General features: G+C 56.6%; 1 protein-coding gene across 4 annotated transcripts in view; it reads right to left on the minus strand.

Annotated features, from left to right (window-relative positions):
• Positions 1-462: 462 nt before the first annotated feature.
• KIAA0232 (KIAA0232 ortholog) overlaps positions 463-15,737 on the minus strand; it is an 80,715-nt gene continuing 65,440 nt past the window's right edge. For 2 of the 4 annotated variants that reach the window (XM_070462441.1, XM_070462442.1), the window contains 3 exons: positions 9,495-9,606; positions 4,893-4,990; positions 463-2,542 (listed from right to left, as the gene is read on the minus strand). In XM_070462441.1, coding sequence (XP_070318542.1) covers positions 2,363-2,542; positions 4,893-4,990; positions 9,495-9,606 — 390 coding nt within the window. In that variant the 3' untranslated portion in view covers positions 463-2,362. The remainder of the gene's footprint in view (positions 2,543-4,892; positions 4,991-9,494; positions 9,607-15,737) is intronic. The other 2 variants (XM_070462443.1, XM_070462444.1) reach the window with 2 other exon arrangements.

Consider the following 15,737-nt stretch of genomic DNA (forward strand, 5'->3'; position numbering starts at 1 on the left):
TCCACAAGAAAACAAAACAAAACAAAAAAAAATCGGTTACTCTGGTGTACGTGAAATCAGAACGATACAACCACGGGAAAAGAATCTCAGCCCAGGAATGGGAAACTGGTGCTTCAGTGCTAAGATGTGCAACGCGCTTCATACCACAGTGCGTTTCAGCGTTTTGCCAACTTTTTAAAGAGATGCTTTTTCTTTGTGATCACTCACTTACAAAACTGAAAACCACAACTTTCAACTCTGTCGCTGAGAGCCTCCGGGCTTCAGCCACTTAGCTACGAAAACAAATAAATACGTAATCTGTTCACTCCCTCGCCCTCGCTTGTAATCCATTCCTGTTCCCCGTGGGAGGTGCATTGCCTTCCTGCCAGTGTGAGGAAGTCTGCACCGTGACCACCTGGAGCCTTTTCATGAAAAAAAAAAAAAAAAAAAAAAAGCAGCTGTCCGAAATCACCGAGCTAAAGGTTGTGTCTGAAATCTATTTATTTGGTCTCGGCTACACAAGCAACGATTTCTAGGATGATCGTCACTGTAGTGATTTTTTTTTTTTAGGAATTTTACAACTTCCAATTCTTTTTTTGCCTTTGCTGTTAAAAATTATATTTCAGTGCAGATGCTAATCAATTTTTAGGAAGCTCTGGAAGAAAGGAAAATACATAAACCCTTATAAAGTCTGTAAATAAATAACAGCAACATAAAAACCTTACACACGCGCGCGCGCACGCGCACACACACACACACACACACACACACACAAACCCACTTTAAAGTGTCAAAGATGTGCTGTATAAAAACAAACCCTGACGTGTGGTGAGACCAAACCCCACGGCCCATCAGGTTTCCCACAGTGAGGACAGAGAGTGCCGGGGGGTGACTCCACGGCCCTGGAGGGAGTTTCCTGTGTCATCATGAAGGCAAGGCAACGAAACCCAATGCTTGAAGCAAACCACGTATTCTCTGCCAGCTCAGCTCCCAGCTAGTACATATTACGTGTCTAGTGCCTGCCAGAATCAATGGTGGTGCTGTCTCATCCAGTTAAGACTTCCCGACGTTACGGACACGCTCAACTGATCTCACACGTCGGTTAAAAAAAGAGAAAAGTAACTTTAAACGTTTAGGTTTTGCAAATATTGCTCCTTCTAACTTCAGCCTGTTGCGCAGTGATGTGAAAAGCTTGAGGAAGTGACCGCTGTGAAACGGATGGGCCTGGACGAGACGGATCGAGCCCTGGCTTCCCGACGACACGGGCGGGCAGGCCTGTGGAGCCCTCACACGGGTACGGGAGAAACCAGGACTCTGCTCTCCGACCCGCCACACACAGAACTTGCCCAGAACATTCTCTCAAACACAAAAGGAGATCTAAGCTACGCTAAGTCAGAGCCACGAGCGCAGCCAGCTGCTGCAGCCAAGGTCTCTTTGGGGTCGTGAGGTGGCCTTTGTTGCAGGTCAGACGTTTACAATCTCAAGTTCTGGGGGGGCTTGGATTCCATGTTGGTCACCGTAAGACTCTCACCTGCAACTCAGGTCCTCACCGAGTATTGCAAGACTCACCACAAACAGCCCTGACCGGTGTTTGGGCGGGGGGGGGGCAAAGAGACTGCGACACAAGAGCAGGCTGGGGTGCGCTGCCCCGCCCTCCGCCCCACCTGGCCTCACATGCCACCCCGTACCTCCAAGTCCTTGGCTGCCTCAGCTAGCGAGGAGGTCACCGACCATGGCACTGTCCATGGTACGTACTCTAGGGGAAGATCCTAAGATAGAAAACACAGTATTTTTGTTAAGTCTCTAAAAGCACACCCTTGCAGTTCCTACGTTAAATGTACATGAGATTTTTTTTACTGAATGGAGACCCGGGATGAGCTACCCGGGCTGCCCTCTGGCCTCCAGAGACAGGCACTGACCCGCTGCGGGGGTAAAGCGTTCACACCCCAGTTCAGAGAGGACAGAGCCTGCGTGTCCCCGAAGCGAGAGTCTCTGAGGAGTGGACGTGGGCGCTGACGCTGCGATGCTAGCAAGGGGGGGCGGTGACGCACTGCGGCCGGAAGGGGGCGCTGCGGCAGCGAGAGGACGCGGAAGGCAGTGATGCTTCTAAGACGAGCACATGCACACCCGTTCTAGTCTAGTTCAGAGAGCCAAGAATTTTAACAGCTTGGAAAAAGAAGGAAAAAAGAAAGGAAAGAAAGAAAATTTTCAACAGGACAGCTGTCCTCAACTCTAAAATAAGCAAGAGAATTACTGATCTGAACCAGTTAATTGAAGAAGAAACCTAAGTTGTTTTAGATTAACAGGCCTCACAAAAGGGTACTTTCCCCCTCACATAGCAATTATAAAAAAATAACTTGTACTGCTCTGCGGGGGGGCGGGGTTAGAGATGAGTTCGGGAGAAGAGCTCCTCCTCGCCGGGGTCCGCCCACTCGCCTCCACCTTCCGAGCCCGAGTCCTCCACGGCAGAGCCCGCGCTCGAGCGCGGCGTGCGGTGGAAGCCGTTGGGCTGGGCTCCGGCGTCCCGCTCCGCTGCGCACCTCGCTTCATAAACAGAAGACACCTGAGGGGAGAGGGACACGGTCACAGAAGGGGCCGGGGGAGGCGCTTTTCTCACATACAGAGATTAAGGAACAAAGTGATGGTGGATAATTTCCGGTGGAGAGTTACCAGACTCTCAAGTTCTCCTGTTTGAAAGCAAAACGAACCACCTCTCCCTCCTGACCTGTAAAGGACCCCAGACCCTGATTCTCCCTGTTCCCGTCCTCCGGAGTCTCCGAGTGCGGCCTCACCCTCCTGGGGCTCCCATTCCAGGGGCGGACAGCAAGCAGACCGATCCACCCACAGCCCTCCCAGCTTCCTGCTGCGCTGACCAGCTGGGGCGGGCAGGGGGGGCGCCGATGGGGCTCCAGACAGGAGTGGCGGGGACAGCGTTTCTTTTGAGGAGATGCTGAGGAGAGCTGGGCCACATAAAAAGCAGAGCTGGCGGGACCCCGGGGGTGGTGCTTCTGAACTGGGGGCCCGCTGGCATGGGGGACTTTTTAGAGAAACTCTCGGTTGTATGGGACTACCCCCCCGCCCCCCAGCAGACGGGCAACATCTCTGGCCCTCGGGACACTAGCTGCAAGTGGTGGCCCCTCCCCAGTCACAGCAGCCAGCAATGCTTCCCTGCACCGGTCACAGTTAATTAGCCACGTCACCCCCCCTCCCCCGACAGTGACTGGGTAATTCCTCCCACTCCCCCAGTGATAAGCAATGCCCTGTCAGTCATAGTAACAAGACCCCCCCTCCCCAGCCCCAGTGGCTAGCAAAGCCCCTCCCTCGTGGTGATCAGCACCCACTACGTACTACAGTATCTAGCAATGCCCCCGCCAATCATAGTGGCTTAGCAACACCCACCCCGCACCCCAAGCATCGGCCCCCATCCCCATCTCCAGATGGCAGTACTGTCCCTGGTTGAGAGCCCCCGGAGGAAGGAGCACACCAACAGGGGAGCGGAGAACGTGGGAGCAGAGAGGCACGCGAGGGCAGACACAAAGGCCTGGCACGGAGAGAGTGCATCCACGCCGGGCCCAAGGGCGAGAGGACATCGCGGTCCGCGGCTGGCGGGGGTCGAACTTGGGGGTGAGGGCACGGCTCGGGCAGGCACGCAGGCTCCAGCTGCGCGACTTCAGGTGTGTTCGGGAAATCTGTGATCGTGTGTACTCGGTCGTGTTGGACTCTCTGTGACCCCATGAACTGGAGCCCCCCCCACCCCCCAGCTCCTCTGTCCACAGGATTCTCCAGGCAAGGATACTGGAGTGGGCTGCCGTGCCCTCCTCCAGGGACAGGGGGTGGGTGGGGGGCATCTTCCTGACCCAGGATAGAACCTGCATCTCCTGCTTGGCAGGCGGGTTCTTTACCCTCTGAGCCACCGGGGAAGCCTCTCGGAATCTTCCCAGGTCTTTAGTTTTCTCATCTGCAGACTGGCACAACAGCACCCGCCTCCTGGGGGACTGAGTGAGGCAACAAAGCGCAGCTGCTGTGCCTTGCGGTGGGAGAGAGACTGTTGGGGGTGGAGGGGCAGGTGGAAGCAGGAAGCCCGCGGCGAAGCCCACGGCAGCAGCGGTGAGGCAAAGGGGGCGGGAGAGGCCGGAGGACTGGGGTCGGCTGAGAGGTGGGCGGGCACACGGACTGCGTGCGGAGGTGAGGAGGGACAAGAGCGAGGAGGTCTGGGTACTGAAGCTGGGGCGGCGGTCGGGCGGCAGAACGGTCACGGAGCTGGATGCAGAGAACGCTGGGGACCCCCAGATGCCTGTCTTGATGCGTTAAGTCCAGCAGGTCCACGGACACAAAGACCACGGGGGCGCTGGGGGGGGGGGGGGGGAGGACTTTCACAAGACTTCGACTGACACTGACAAATCACGCCGAGAAGCCAGAGGGGCTCCTCTGGACTCATTCAGCTGCCGGCCTAACCAGGCGAGGTCCGGGCCCTCCCTGAGCCGGCCCCACAAAGAGCTCGGGCCGGGCGGGAGTGGGGGGCCGGCGGACACACGGTGCGTTCAGCTAGCTGCTGCGGGGCCGCAGCGGAGCTCTACGCGGGCAGGGGCCGGGTAGGGCACACTCGGGGCTGTGAGTGGAGGGGCTCCTTCCTGCTGCGCATTTTGAAAGATGGAAAGGGTGTCCACCCGAGCATTTTAAGGGGGAACGACAGGGTCAGCCGTGTGTGGGGCAAACACGCTCTGGCAGGAGGGACGGACTGCAAGGAGAAAGGGGACAGGGGGAGGCCTTGGCGGTGAGTGGGAGGCGAGGCAGGCCAAAGGGCCGCAGCCGCAGAGCTCGGTGACGGGAGAGGCAGTCGCGAGACTCCCGGGTTGTGCGGGGCGCTGGCGGCCACTGCGAGTTAGTAGTAAGGAGGAGGACAGTCCACTTACCCTATTAAAATCTAACAGACGCTCTTCATTACTGGGCATTTCTTTAACGTCTGGATACTCTTCTATACCATTCTCTCCCTTGGCATTTGTATAACAGTCTTAAATCATTTTGAATGGAGAAGGGAAAAGAGGGAGAGGGAGGGAGATTTCATTAAACACAGTCATGAAACGCGCCGCTCTTGTTTGTTTCTTCTTTTTCTTTTTTTTTTTTTGCTGAACAGTCAGATCGCTAAAAGCAGACGTGGTCAGCATCAGCCAGCCAGGTGTGCGCCAGGAAAACGTTAGGCCAGTTTTAAAAAATGCTTCTAATGAATTGTTCATGGAGTAAAAAAAAAAAAGAGGCCAACATAATCTCATAGTCTTGTTAATCCCACCACAAGACACACTCTCAACACCACACTCGCATCTCTAGGTGACGGGCCCTGGGAACACAGGACAAAAAAGGCCCGCAGGCCCCGGGGCGGGACGTGGTGCGGAAGGAGACAGATGGCGCGCCGCGAACACTCTCCTGGAACAAGGGGGCAAACGCAGCTCAGAGGAGAGAAGGCTGAGGGAGGAAACGCAGGGCAACACCCTCTCTGCCCTGCCTCAGCTCAGCTCCGAGCTACGCCCTCCGAGGACGGAGGCGGAGGGGGCGCCCGGTCTGACCAGGGAGGGCTCGGGACCACACGCTGGAAGCCGAAGGCATCAAGCCCGAGTCACCTAGTCCTGCGGGTCTCAAGCCTGCTTTCGCGAGCAGATCGCCTGGGGGCCTGAAGACCAGCCTGGAAGCCCCAGTCTCAGCCATTTCCGGAGGGGCTCCCCGGCGGTCCTGACGCGGGGCCGGGGCTGAGGCTCACTTAGCCCAGGCGCCTTCACTCTGTGCGAAGGATGCAGGGCAGGGGGCCTGACGTGACGTGAGTCCGCATCCAGCCAGCCGGCAGTTACTGCGCGCGCGCGCGCGATGAGATGGAACCCAAGGGGCCCACGGCGCCAGGGCCAGCTCGAGGACCGCGCCTTCCTGCCACCCCCGGAGGAGGACCTGTGCACCCTGTGTGGCCTCCCCACGAAAGGCTGCACTGTCCAAAACCTTCAGTTCCGACAGCCTGGGGCCCTCAACCTCCCCGGTGCAGGTTCTTGAGAAACGCCAGGCTCTGTGATGAGACAGGTTGTCAGCTGACTCGGGAGGATTCTACTTAACTGTGCTGTAACTGGGGGCAAATTCCTTAAAGAGCCCCAGTGCTCTCATCTCTAGAGAGACTTCTGTGCAAGTTAAGATGGGTGCGCGGCCTCAAGTGCAAGGCTGGCACAAGCGGCAAATGTCTTCTCGAGCACTGCTACCCACAGCCCTGGCTGTGGGCCCAGCTGTCCTGGGATGGGTTAAGCTAGTTAAGACGCCCCGGCTCCACAGAGGCAGGAACCCAGCACCCGGCCTGGGCCATCAGGTTTTCTCGGCTTGCCTATCAAGCTCTCATCATCCCCGTGCCTCACGGTGCTAGGTTACCCCTTGGATGAGGTGGGATGGTGACTATGTCCTTGGCTGGGACTTGCTAGTAGGTGGAAAGGGTCTCCCCCAACCCCGCCACCGTCCCATTCTCTTCCTACTTCAGGGGTTCTATGCGGACAGAAGGGATCAGTGGATGCCACGGGTATCAGGAGAGGGTGATGCTGACTGCTGTCAGGGTTCTCCATGGTCCCCACGTTCCGGGTGACCACAGGTCAGGCCAGTTCTGGGCATTTTAGCCTTCACAACTATTCTAATTAAGAAAGCCATCACTTTCAGCCTCCTTTTACAAATACAGACTGCGGGGCACAGACAGGCCTGTCATCGCCCGAGGTCTAGCAGCTGGTGTAGGAAGCACTGGGTTCCAGCTCAGCTCTATCTGCTGAACCCCTAACCATCACGTACCCTGAGTCCCGGCAGAGCCCCCTCTCTAAGACCACACGAACACAAACACTTTTCGAACCCAGTGCGTGAGCCCCGCAGACAGAAGCCCGGGACAGCCCAGGGAGGCACCGTCTGCCCGGTCCCCGCGGTGGGCGCCCTGGGCGCAGCAGGTGCACTCCTCTCCCGCCCGGTTGGCGCCCCCGTGTGGGCCTCTGTCCGCACACGGTCTCGGCTGTCAGACGCCACCTGCCGAGGCCCCTGCGTGGACCACGCCTGCAGCTAGTCCCGGCTGTCCCATGCCTGGGTCCTGATTCCCTGGGGTCCCTGCGTTTCCAGTGCCCAGAACAGCGCCTGGCATCAGATGAGTGTGCGAGAAGGCTTTGCCAAGGGAGCGTGTGTGTGGATGCACAGCAGGGCAAGGGGGGTTCCCTCGCGGCCCTCCAGGGCCGTGCCGCCGCCCTCCGGGGCCTCCGTCTCCCGACTCGCTTGGAAAAAGGGACGCTCCTCCTCCTCCCCCACAGGGAGGCCGGGGCTCCCGGGTCAGGCCCTGACTCAGAGCTGCATGGGCTTCTTACGAGGCATGAGTGGCATCAGAAGCTTCAGGAGAGAGGGGAGTCAGCAGGCCTGGCTGCTGAGCGGGTGAGGGGCCACCTGGTCTCCGGGCTGAGCTTCTCCTGAGACTGTGCCCCACCCTCACCGCCGGCCCCCCCCCCGCCCCCTCCCTGGGCTGGAAGAACCAGGCTTTGTGACATCACCACCAGGCAACCACCAGGGGTAGCTGTGAGTGGCAGGCAGGTCATCTGAAAGCCTGGCTACCGTGCTTGTCCACTGAGAACGTTCCTGCAGGCCACACCGCAATTACAGAGAGCCCCGTGTGCCATGAGCTGCGTGCAGCATCTCCAAGGCATGGCACGGGAACCACAGGCCAAGAGCTGCAGCGGCTTCCTCGCCAGTGACAGACCAGGCTGAGGCCACCAAGATGCCCCGCGGCCCGGGATGAAGCCGCCTAGGGTGCTTGGGGGTCACCCCCATGGCCCAGGGACAAAGCCCACCCAGGGCGCTTGGGGGTCACCCCTGCGGCCGAGGTATGAAGCCCACCCAGGGTGCTTGGGGGTCACCCCCACGGCCCAGGGACGAAGCCCACCAGGGCGCTTGGGGGTCACCCCTGTAGCCGAGGTATGAAGCCCACCCAGGGTACTTGGAGGTCACCCCCACAGCCCAGGGACGAAGCCCACCCAGGGTGCTTGGGGGTCACCCCCGCCTGCCCCGCATCTCCTGGGCCTCCTGGCCCTCCCCGCCCGCATTCCCTGTGACCGCCGCTGGGGCTCGCTCAGCCAGGGCGCCAATGGGACTCAGGTCAGGGTCCAGTCTGCACTCCTATTGTCCCCGCGTCTCCCAGGCGGCGCATGTGGAGGCCGCTGGAGAGAGCATGCTTGGACCTCAGGGCTACAGCCTGCGTGCAGGCCTGGGCTGAATAGCTAGTTCTGGGTATGCCATCTGAGGCAAAACCAGGCTTTTTGTGGGTGCTGTAAAGACTGAAGCACCTTGGAAATAATGAAGAGCACCTAAATATTTTCTAATAGCAGAGGAGCTGGCCTTCAATAGAGGCTGTTAAAAAGATGCTGGAAATGAAGACTCTGCTGCCCTCATGACCCTCGGGGAAGGAGGCTGACAGGGGTGGGGAGCAGCTTCTGTGCCCACAGGGCAGAGAGGAGATGCAGACAATCCCAGGTCCCCCGGCTGGTTGAGGCCAGGCAGCGAGGGCACTGCCCTGCGGGCGGGGAGGGGAGACGGGACGCACACGTGAACACGCAAATACCAACCAGAGCCTGGCCTCCTCCCACGGCTCTGTGCGGAGAGACCATGAGGCCAGTGCTGCAGCCGGCAGAGCGCAGGCGACCACAGCAGGCTGCACAGGGTCAGCCTCGAGCTGACTGCTCAGCCACCGCCTCGGTTCTCGCCTCCCCCAGAATGGCAGAGCCGGGCCGTTTATTGCTTCCGAGGCCATCCCTACCAGGAGGTTCATGGACCTTGGCAGGTTCCTCAACCTGCTCTCCGTGTCCCTCTCCCTGGTCTGCCCGAGTGACCTCCCATGGCTCACTGTCACGGAAAGTCACTTGGTGAACTCTGGCCTCCTCCGCACAGCACCCCGGGGCTGCTCTCTGCTCTCCTTCCGCCACAGCTGCCTTTATCTTGTCACCCCAGACCACAGCTAAGAGCCCAGGAGCCCCAGCAGGTGTCCTCCAGTCTTTCCATTCCTTCCCCACTCCAATTCTGTTGCTAGAATTGCTTTAAAAAAAAAAAATGCACCCAACCTGACACCCTCCAACATGAGCTGTTGTAGGTGGCCCTCTCCTCCTCCCTGTTCAAACTCCACCTGATGTGGCAGAACTCGCGAGCCTGCTGACCAGCTCGGCTTGTCCCCTGCTGGTCTCTCCAGCCTCGGCTGGGCCCGGGGGAACCCCCGATTCCCACCCTGACTGGCCACCAACATTTAGGCCTTTGCCCCCCTCACTGGGGGCTTATGTGTCTCCACGGCCCGCCCAGCCAGAGGCTGTTGATGGGTGTAAGAGCAGGGTCCAGCCCGCGCTCACCTCTTGTGTCCCCAGTTGCCCCTGACCAATGCCCACCACACAAAAATGCTTCTGGACCAATATTCACAGCCAAAGGAACAGACTGCTCTTTAAGGAGTTAAGAGATCTGAGCGGGTGAAGGATCACGTCAGGTCTACTTACCTTCACACTCCGAGGCAGGGAAAAGAGGCGAGTACAAGGCTTTTTCCCACCAGGTTTGTTTCTCTTGACTTCGGTTCATTCCATGCACATCAGTGTTCAATACAGGGAACTGCTTAGATTAAACCAAACACAGACCAAGTTTATAAACTTTCAAGATAAAAGGGAAAATTCAGGCATTATTAATAAGTGACTGCAAACCAAGGATTTTTTTAATTGATCTTTTTTTAAAAATTTTTCTCCATTTTACGGGCTTCCCTTGTGGCTCAATTGGTAAAGAATCCACCTGCAATGCAGGAGACCCCAGTTTGATTCCTGGGTCGGGAAGATCCCTGGAGAAGGGAAAGGCTACCCACTCCAGTATTCTGGCCTGGAGAATTCCATGGACTGTATAGTCCATGGGGTTGCAAAGAGTCGGACACGACTGAACGATTTTCACTTTCACTGTTCTCCTAGACAAGGTGAACAACAGCAAAAAAGGAAGTTTTTCTTAAAAAAAGCACTGATACTGGAAATGGGAATACGAAAAATACAACAGGATTATCACAAGACAAAAACAACAGGAAATAACCTCGAGGAAAGCCAGTTTCCAGATTTTGGGACAGCGGAGCTGGAGGGGGGCGGGGTGGCCCTGAGCCCCTCCTCCCCACTCGGACTCTCTTCTTCACACACACAGGCAGGAGGGAGTCAAAGAAGCAATACCAACCTAATGGTCTTTGCAGCAGTGATAAGCTTCAGCGAGAACCAGAAGGAAGCTGAGACTAAAACCAAGTAACCAAAGGGACAGCGATTCAGATTCAAAACAGGAAACGGAGGTGGAAACGAGAGGAGGGCGGGACTCCGGAGCACAGGAGAGACCCCGCAGCCCGTGGAGGCCCCCCACCCCGGCCCCCACACAGTAGGAGGCGCCCACGCCGGGGAGGGGACCAAGTCCGAGCCTGGGCCCCACCCTTCACTGGCAGAGCTCTCTCGCTCCAGCGGGACCTGCCCACCATCCTGGGTGGCGAGGGCTAGGTGCAATGTGGCCATCACGCGTGATCAAGGAGGGCCTACGCGAGTGGTCTTTAGAAGACGGGGCGGGGCCAGTCACAGCCACCACGGGTGCACCCCGGTGTGCTGGGGACAGGGCAACCCCCGCTCCCTGCTCCTTTCCAGCTCAGCCTGACACCAGGCCCTCCAGGGTGAGGCCCGCTTTGGGCATCTCCACACCTCCCACCACCCCTCACAGCCTCAACAAGGGTCTGCTGGATCGATGCACACGCTCTATGAATGCTGCTGCATAGACCTTTGTTTCAGAAGATGTTTCATCAAGTTTAAAACCTGATCTGTTTCAGCAACCAATGATCTTCAAGTCTCTGATAGGATTTTTAAAATTCTAAACAATGTAAATCACTTCATCAAAAAGTTTTCTGACTCAGGAACGTGTGTTTATTAAACTAAATGGAAAATATATGTCAAATCTTGATTTTCATTTACCTTTGAGAAATAGTCTTCAATCAGAAACTGAAGAGAATTTTGTTGTCTGCCCAGAGCAGTCAGATAACCTTTACCATTTTCTCTTGTACCTTATTCTAACAATAATGATTAATAAAGTTATTAGACAAGCAGGTCAATTAGACAAGGTCAACTGCACCGACGAGGCCAGGGTTAATGCAAATGAAGCCAGCAACATGCCAGGTCTGAGGTTAATTCGAGGGGATGACTCTTGCATCAGGCCTGCAGCTCACAGCACGGGAAGGCCTCTCTGGAAAGCCCTGGCCTTGTCTGCAAGGCACACCTGTCTGCGTGCAGATCCTCACTGCCTCAGTGCTAAGGACGGCTCCCTGGACAAACATGTCTCCGTCACCCAAGGCACTACAGAGGGGTGACGGATTTGAAGGTAACCAGCTCCTACCTGAGAAAGAAAAACACCTGGGGCAGCTGTGGAACGACCAAGTGTTTATTCAGGTGGCTGCAGCTGGACTGCTTATCTTTTAATCCTTTCCTGGGATTCGGGGCATGGGGTCAAGAGTAGGAAAAGGGAGAGGACCCATCAGGACGGACAGGACAGGTGGGGAAGAGCAGGCTGGAGGGCGTCAAGGGACAGACAGGCAGCTGGGTCAGCAAGGACGGGAGGAGATGAGACAGACACAAGCCGACCGGATAGTGAGTGCAAAGGCAGGAGCCGTGTCTTGCTGATGGGCAGCCCCCAGGAAGAGGGCTGGCACAAAGCGGGGATGCCACGTCCACTGGCCTCGAGAGAAGCTCCCCTCCCAGCCGGAGGCCCTGGTGGTCCGGCACACTGCCCCCGCGGCCCTCCTGAGACCACCGTTAGTTAGCTCGTGCAGTTTCTGCCATCATCTTTAAGTTTTTTTTTTCCTGCATCCTTCATTCGAGTGTCAATTCCAATGGTGAGGACTTATGTCTCCTGTTTTGTTTACACAATACCTGGTCAGTGCATATGCATTACGTTATTGACATCTTTCCGCTTAGCTATTTCCAGCATTGAAGCCTGCACGCTAAAGATGACCAGGAGGCCTTGCTTGAATAATGTCTGTTTAATGTATTAATTCACTTTCTGGCGTGGCTGAGAATAAGAATGAAGACAGGCTGGAGGAGATGGAGAACAGGACCGAGTACAGCCCTGAACGATCCTGGCACATCTGTCTCAGCTCCACTCCCTCCCCTCCAGGCCGCTCCAGGCTCGCTGGCCACCCGGACACCTCTCTTCAACTGTGCCTCGGCAACGAGGCCTGCCCTGACTCGGGGGTTCACTGCGGCAAACTGCTCCGAGGAACCCCGTCCTGCCACGTCCTCCTCCGCTCAGCCTTCCCACGGCACTGGCGTTCTAATGTACGCACAGCTTCACGCTGCTCACGGAATATACCTCCACGGATGCAGGAGGCGCATCTCTCTCTGTTCCTTTACGGCCAGCACCTAGAACAGTGCCCAGACAGAGCTGGCCCTTAACAAACGTGTGACGGATGAAGGAAACAGTAAAGAGGGAAGATGTGGACACTATCCAGAAAGCCTTTATCGGAAACGTCTGTAGCAGGAGATGGAATGGTCAGTAATTCTTCAGGAGGTGAAGGTTGGGTAAACGCTCGCTGTTTTAAATCCTCACGGAACACTCCTGCTTCTGGGGATGAGAACGGAGTCTGGGGCCCCTGCTCTGGGTTCTGTTTTGCAAACAGAGCGCCGAATGGTGCCCTTGGCCACGGCCAGCTCTCGTTATTCATGTCACAAAAGGAAGAGGAAAAGAGACGCCCTGCGCCAGAGAGCCCCGCGCAGGCACGATTGTCGTAGTCCTCCTTTCCGGTTGGGAAGTGTGCGGTGGTGGAAGGAGCTCCGGCTCTGGCCCTCATGCAGGGGTCTGGGGCGAGCACCCCACCCTCCGGGCCCACATGCCCTGAGCCATCCCCAGGGGGAATGTCACTGCAGGCATTCGGTAGGGAGCTGGTGGCAATAGAGGGTACAGCGTCTGGCGCAGGTGGGCTGGGCCCTAGCGCCCTCCCATCGTCAGAGCCCCTGACCCCCACGGCACTGCTGCCTGTCCCGAGGGACGCCTTCCCCTCCTGGACTGCAAACTCCTGGAGGCACGACGAAGCCTCTTGCTGCTGCTCTGGGCCTTCAGGGCGGGCACGACAGGGAGTCAGCCATAGAGCAGACGATAGCGCGGATGCTCCTGCCACAAGGTCACATGGAGCCGGGCACCGAGGCACACGGCCGCTCACCTGTCCTCACCTTTCCCTCGCTCCTCAGCCGCCGCGACCATGTGCTGGCTGCCACCCTGCACAGGTGAGCCGCTCACCCACGCAACTGCTGCTGCTTCTGCCTGGCATGCCCCACCTCCTCCTTTCCGCCCTGGACACGCAGGTCTGTGTGCCAGCCTCCTCCGCACTCTCAGGCCAGGTCGGTCCTCCCCTGGGTTCCCACGCATCCTGTGTTCACCCTCCCCAGGCCGTCATCCCTGCCACCGCAAATTATGTGGACCTGAACACCCTCAAAGGACTTCCCTGTGGCTCAATTGGTAAAGAATCTGCCTGCGATACAGGAGACCAGGGTTTGATCCCTGGGTTGGGAAGTTCCTCTGGAGAAGGGAATGGCAATCCACTCCAGTATTCTTGCCTGGAGAATTCCATGGACAGAGAAGCCTGGCGGGCTACAGTCCATGGGGTTGCAAAGAGTTGGACATGATTGAGCGACTAACACACACAAACATCCTCAAATGTAAGGAACCAGCTAGGAAATTCTAGTACCTCCAAATGATGGAATAATATGCAGAAAATAAAGAAGGTTGATTCTAAATAAAGTGTCATTTCAGTCAAAAAAAAAAAACAACAAAAAACGGTCGGACCGAAAAAAAGTAGAGAGAACATATGTGAACACGTATGTGCTTCCACAAGCACTCAGGGTCCTCAGAGGCAACACGCTGGGACTCACACTCGTGGCTGGGAGGGGACCAGTGTGCCTCGGACACGCCCTCCTGGAACGCCCAAATTGGAACCACGGCAGAGAATGACCTGCGCGACGGAGAACAAATCAGCTGCTCACAGACTGGTCTTCAGGACCAGGCTGAATTCTCCTGGGGCAAGGACAGCCTCTGGTTCATTTAAGGCACCGGCCACAGGGATGTGGGCGATGTTTAACAACTGTTTGCTGAACTGAACTCAACTAAGGTTTTGAAGAGGATCGTTAATTCATGCCCCTGGGTACCAATTCTATCAGAAATCCTACATTCTAGACCACCTGTGCTCTAAAACAGATGGGCAACTAGTGACTTCTTAAAAAAACAGAGCCATGCCCCCTGCAAAGACTGCCCTCAATCAGGGAAGTGGGGGGAAGATGACCTGGCTGGAGACCTCCGAGACGGAAAGGCAGCGTTGAGAGTGAAGAGGCAAGATCCTGGCCCCAGCTTGGGGCCTTTTGGGCCACCCTCAACCTTTCTGCAGCTCAGATGCAGCTACGAGGTGGGAGCTGTCAGCGACACTGCTGAGACCAGGGCTGCGGGGACCGGCAATGGTGTGGGTCCTCTGAGGACTTAGCGGGTGCCCCAGACCTGTCAGGTTTGTTGGCAAAAATCGAAGGCAGGAGGAGAAGGGGACGACAGAGGATGAGATGGTTGGATGGCATCACCGACTCGATGGACACGAGTTTGAGCAAGCTCCGGGAGTTGGTGATGGACAGGGAGGCCTGGCGTGCTGCAGCCCATGGGGTCGCAAAGAGTCAGACACGACTCAGCAACTGAACTGAACAGACCTGTCAGACAAGCCAGAGCTCTGATAACACACAGAGACACCAGCACGCTAGGAGGCGGAGGCCTGTGGTGGTGGCTCTGATGCAGACTCTCCTTTGTCCCTCCTTTTCTTCCTTTCCCCATCTGGAGCCAGGCGAGACACACAGGACATGCGGGCACTTTTAAGGATGAAAGTGGGCAACCAGCAAGCAGATGGAGGCTAACAGCGTCATACTTTTTTGTTGTCCTGAGCAGCTCAGATGTCACTGTTTTGGTGGGATTCAATTCCTGGCTAAAGATCCCCACGCAAGCGCCTCAGACAGTGATTCTCAGGTCGCTGTGGGGGCTTCCCGCCACCACCTGCACTTAGGGCCACACTGAGGCGCCGACGGGACCACATGGATGAGATGTCATCTGAATCCAGGAGGAGCTCACAACTTAACAAAGAAAGGACACCGAGGACTCATGCAAAATGGCAAATGCAACTAAGAGGAAAGGCATAAAGTGCACGAAAATTAAAAGGAGGGAGAAATGATTTCTGCTGCAGGTGGAGCAGAGAGGAATGGGGGTCACCCTGTGGGTCCAGCTGGATGGAGCCACGTGAAAGGCGGGTGGGCAGAGTGTGCAGGACCACGGAGGCGAGGAAGGGTGACCCAGCTGCTCTCCAGCCACAGGTGGCCTGACTTCTTGACACCTCCACCTGACTTTTTAAAAAGTTGCCTCTGGAAAAGGACCACGGGTGCAGAGCCCCAGGCTTCTCCTTAGGAATGGGTCATCGCCTTCACTGTTACTTCTTGTACAGTTTAACCTCAGACCACTTCTCAGCAATAGTCAAATGGTACAGTGACTCCATTAACAAACATTCCTATTAACTTCATTTGACAGGCTGACCCGCACAGCTGATGTAACCTCAGGATACGTACTTTGTAATAAGCATGGGTATGCCTGCAGGGGTCAGTTATTTTGTCACGTTTGTATTGAGGGTTAATTGCTACATGTACCACAAAAACTTTCAGAGAATTCTACAGAGA

The sequence above is a fragment of the Odocoileus virginianus genome, unplaced genomic scaffold (genome assembly GCF_023699985.2).
Source record: "Odocoileus virginianus isolate 20LAN1187 ecotype Illinois unplaced genomic scaffold, Ovbor_1.2 Unplaced_Scaffold_5, whole genome shotgun sequence".
Classification (NCBI taxonomy): Eukaryota; Metazoa; Chordata; class Mammalia; order Artiodactyla; family Cervidae; genus Odocoileus; species Odocoileus virginianus.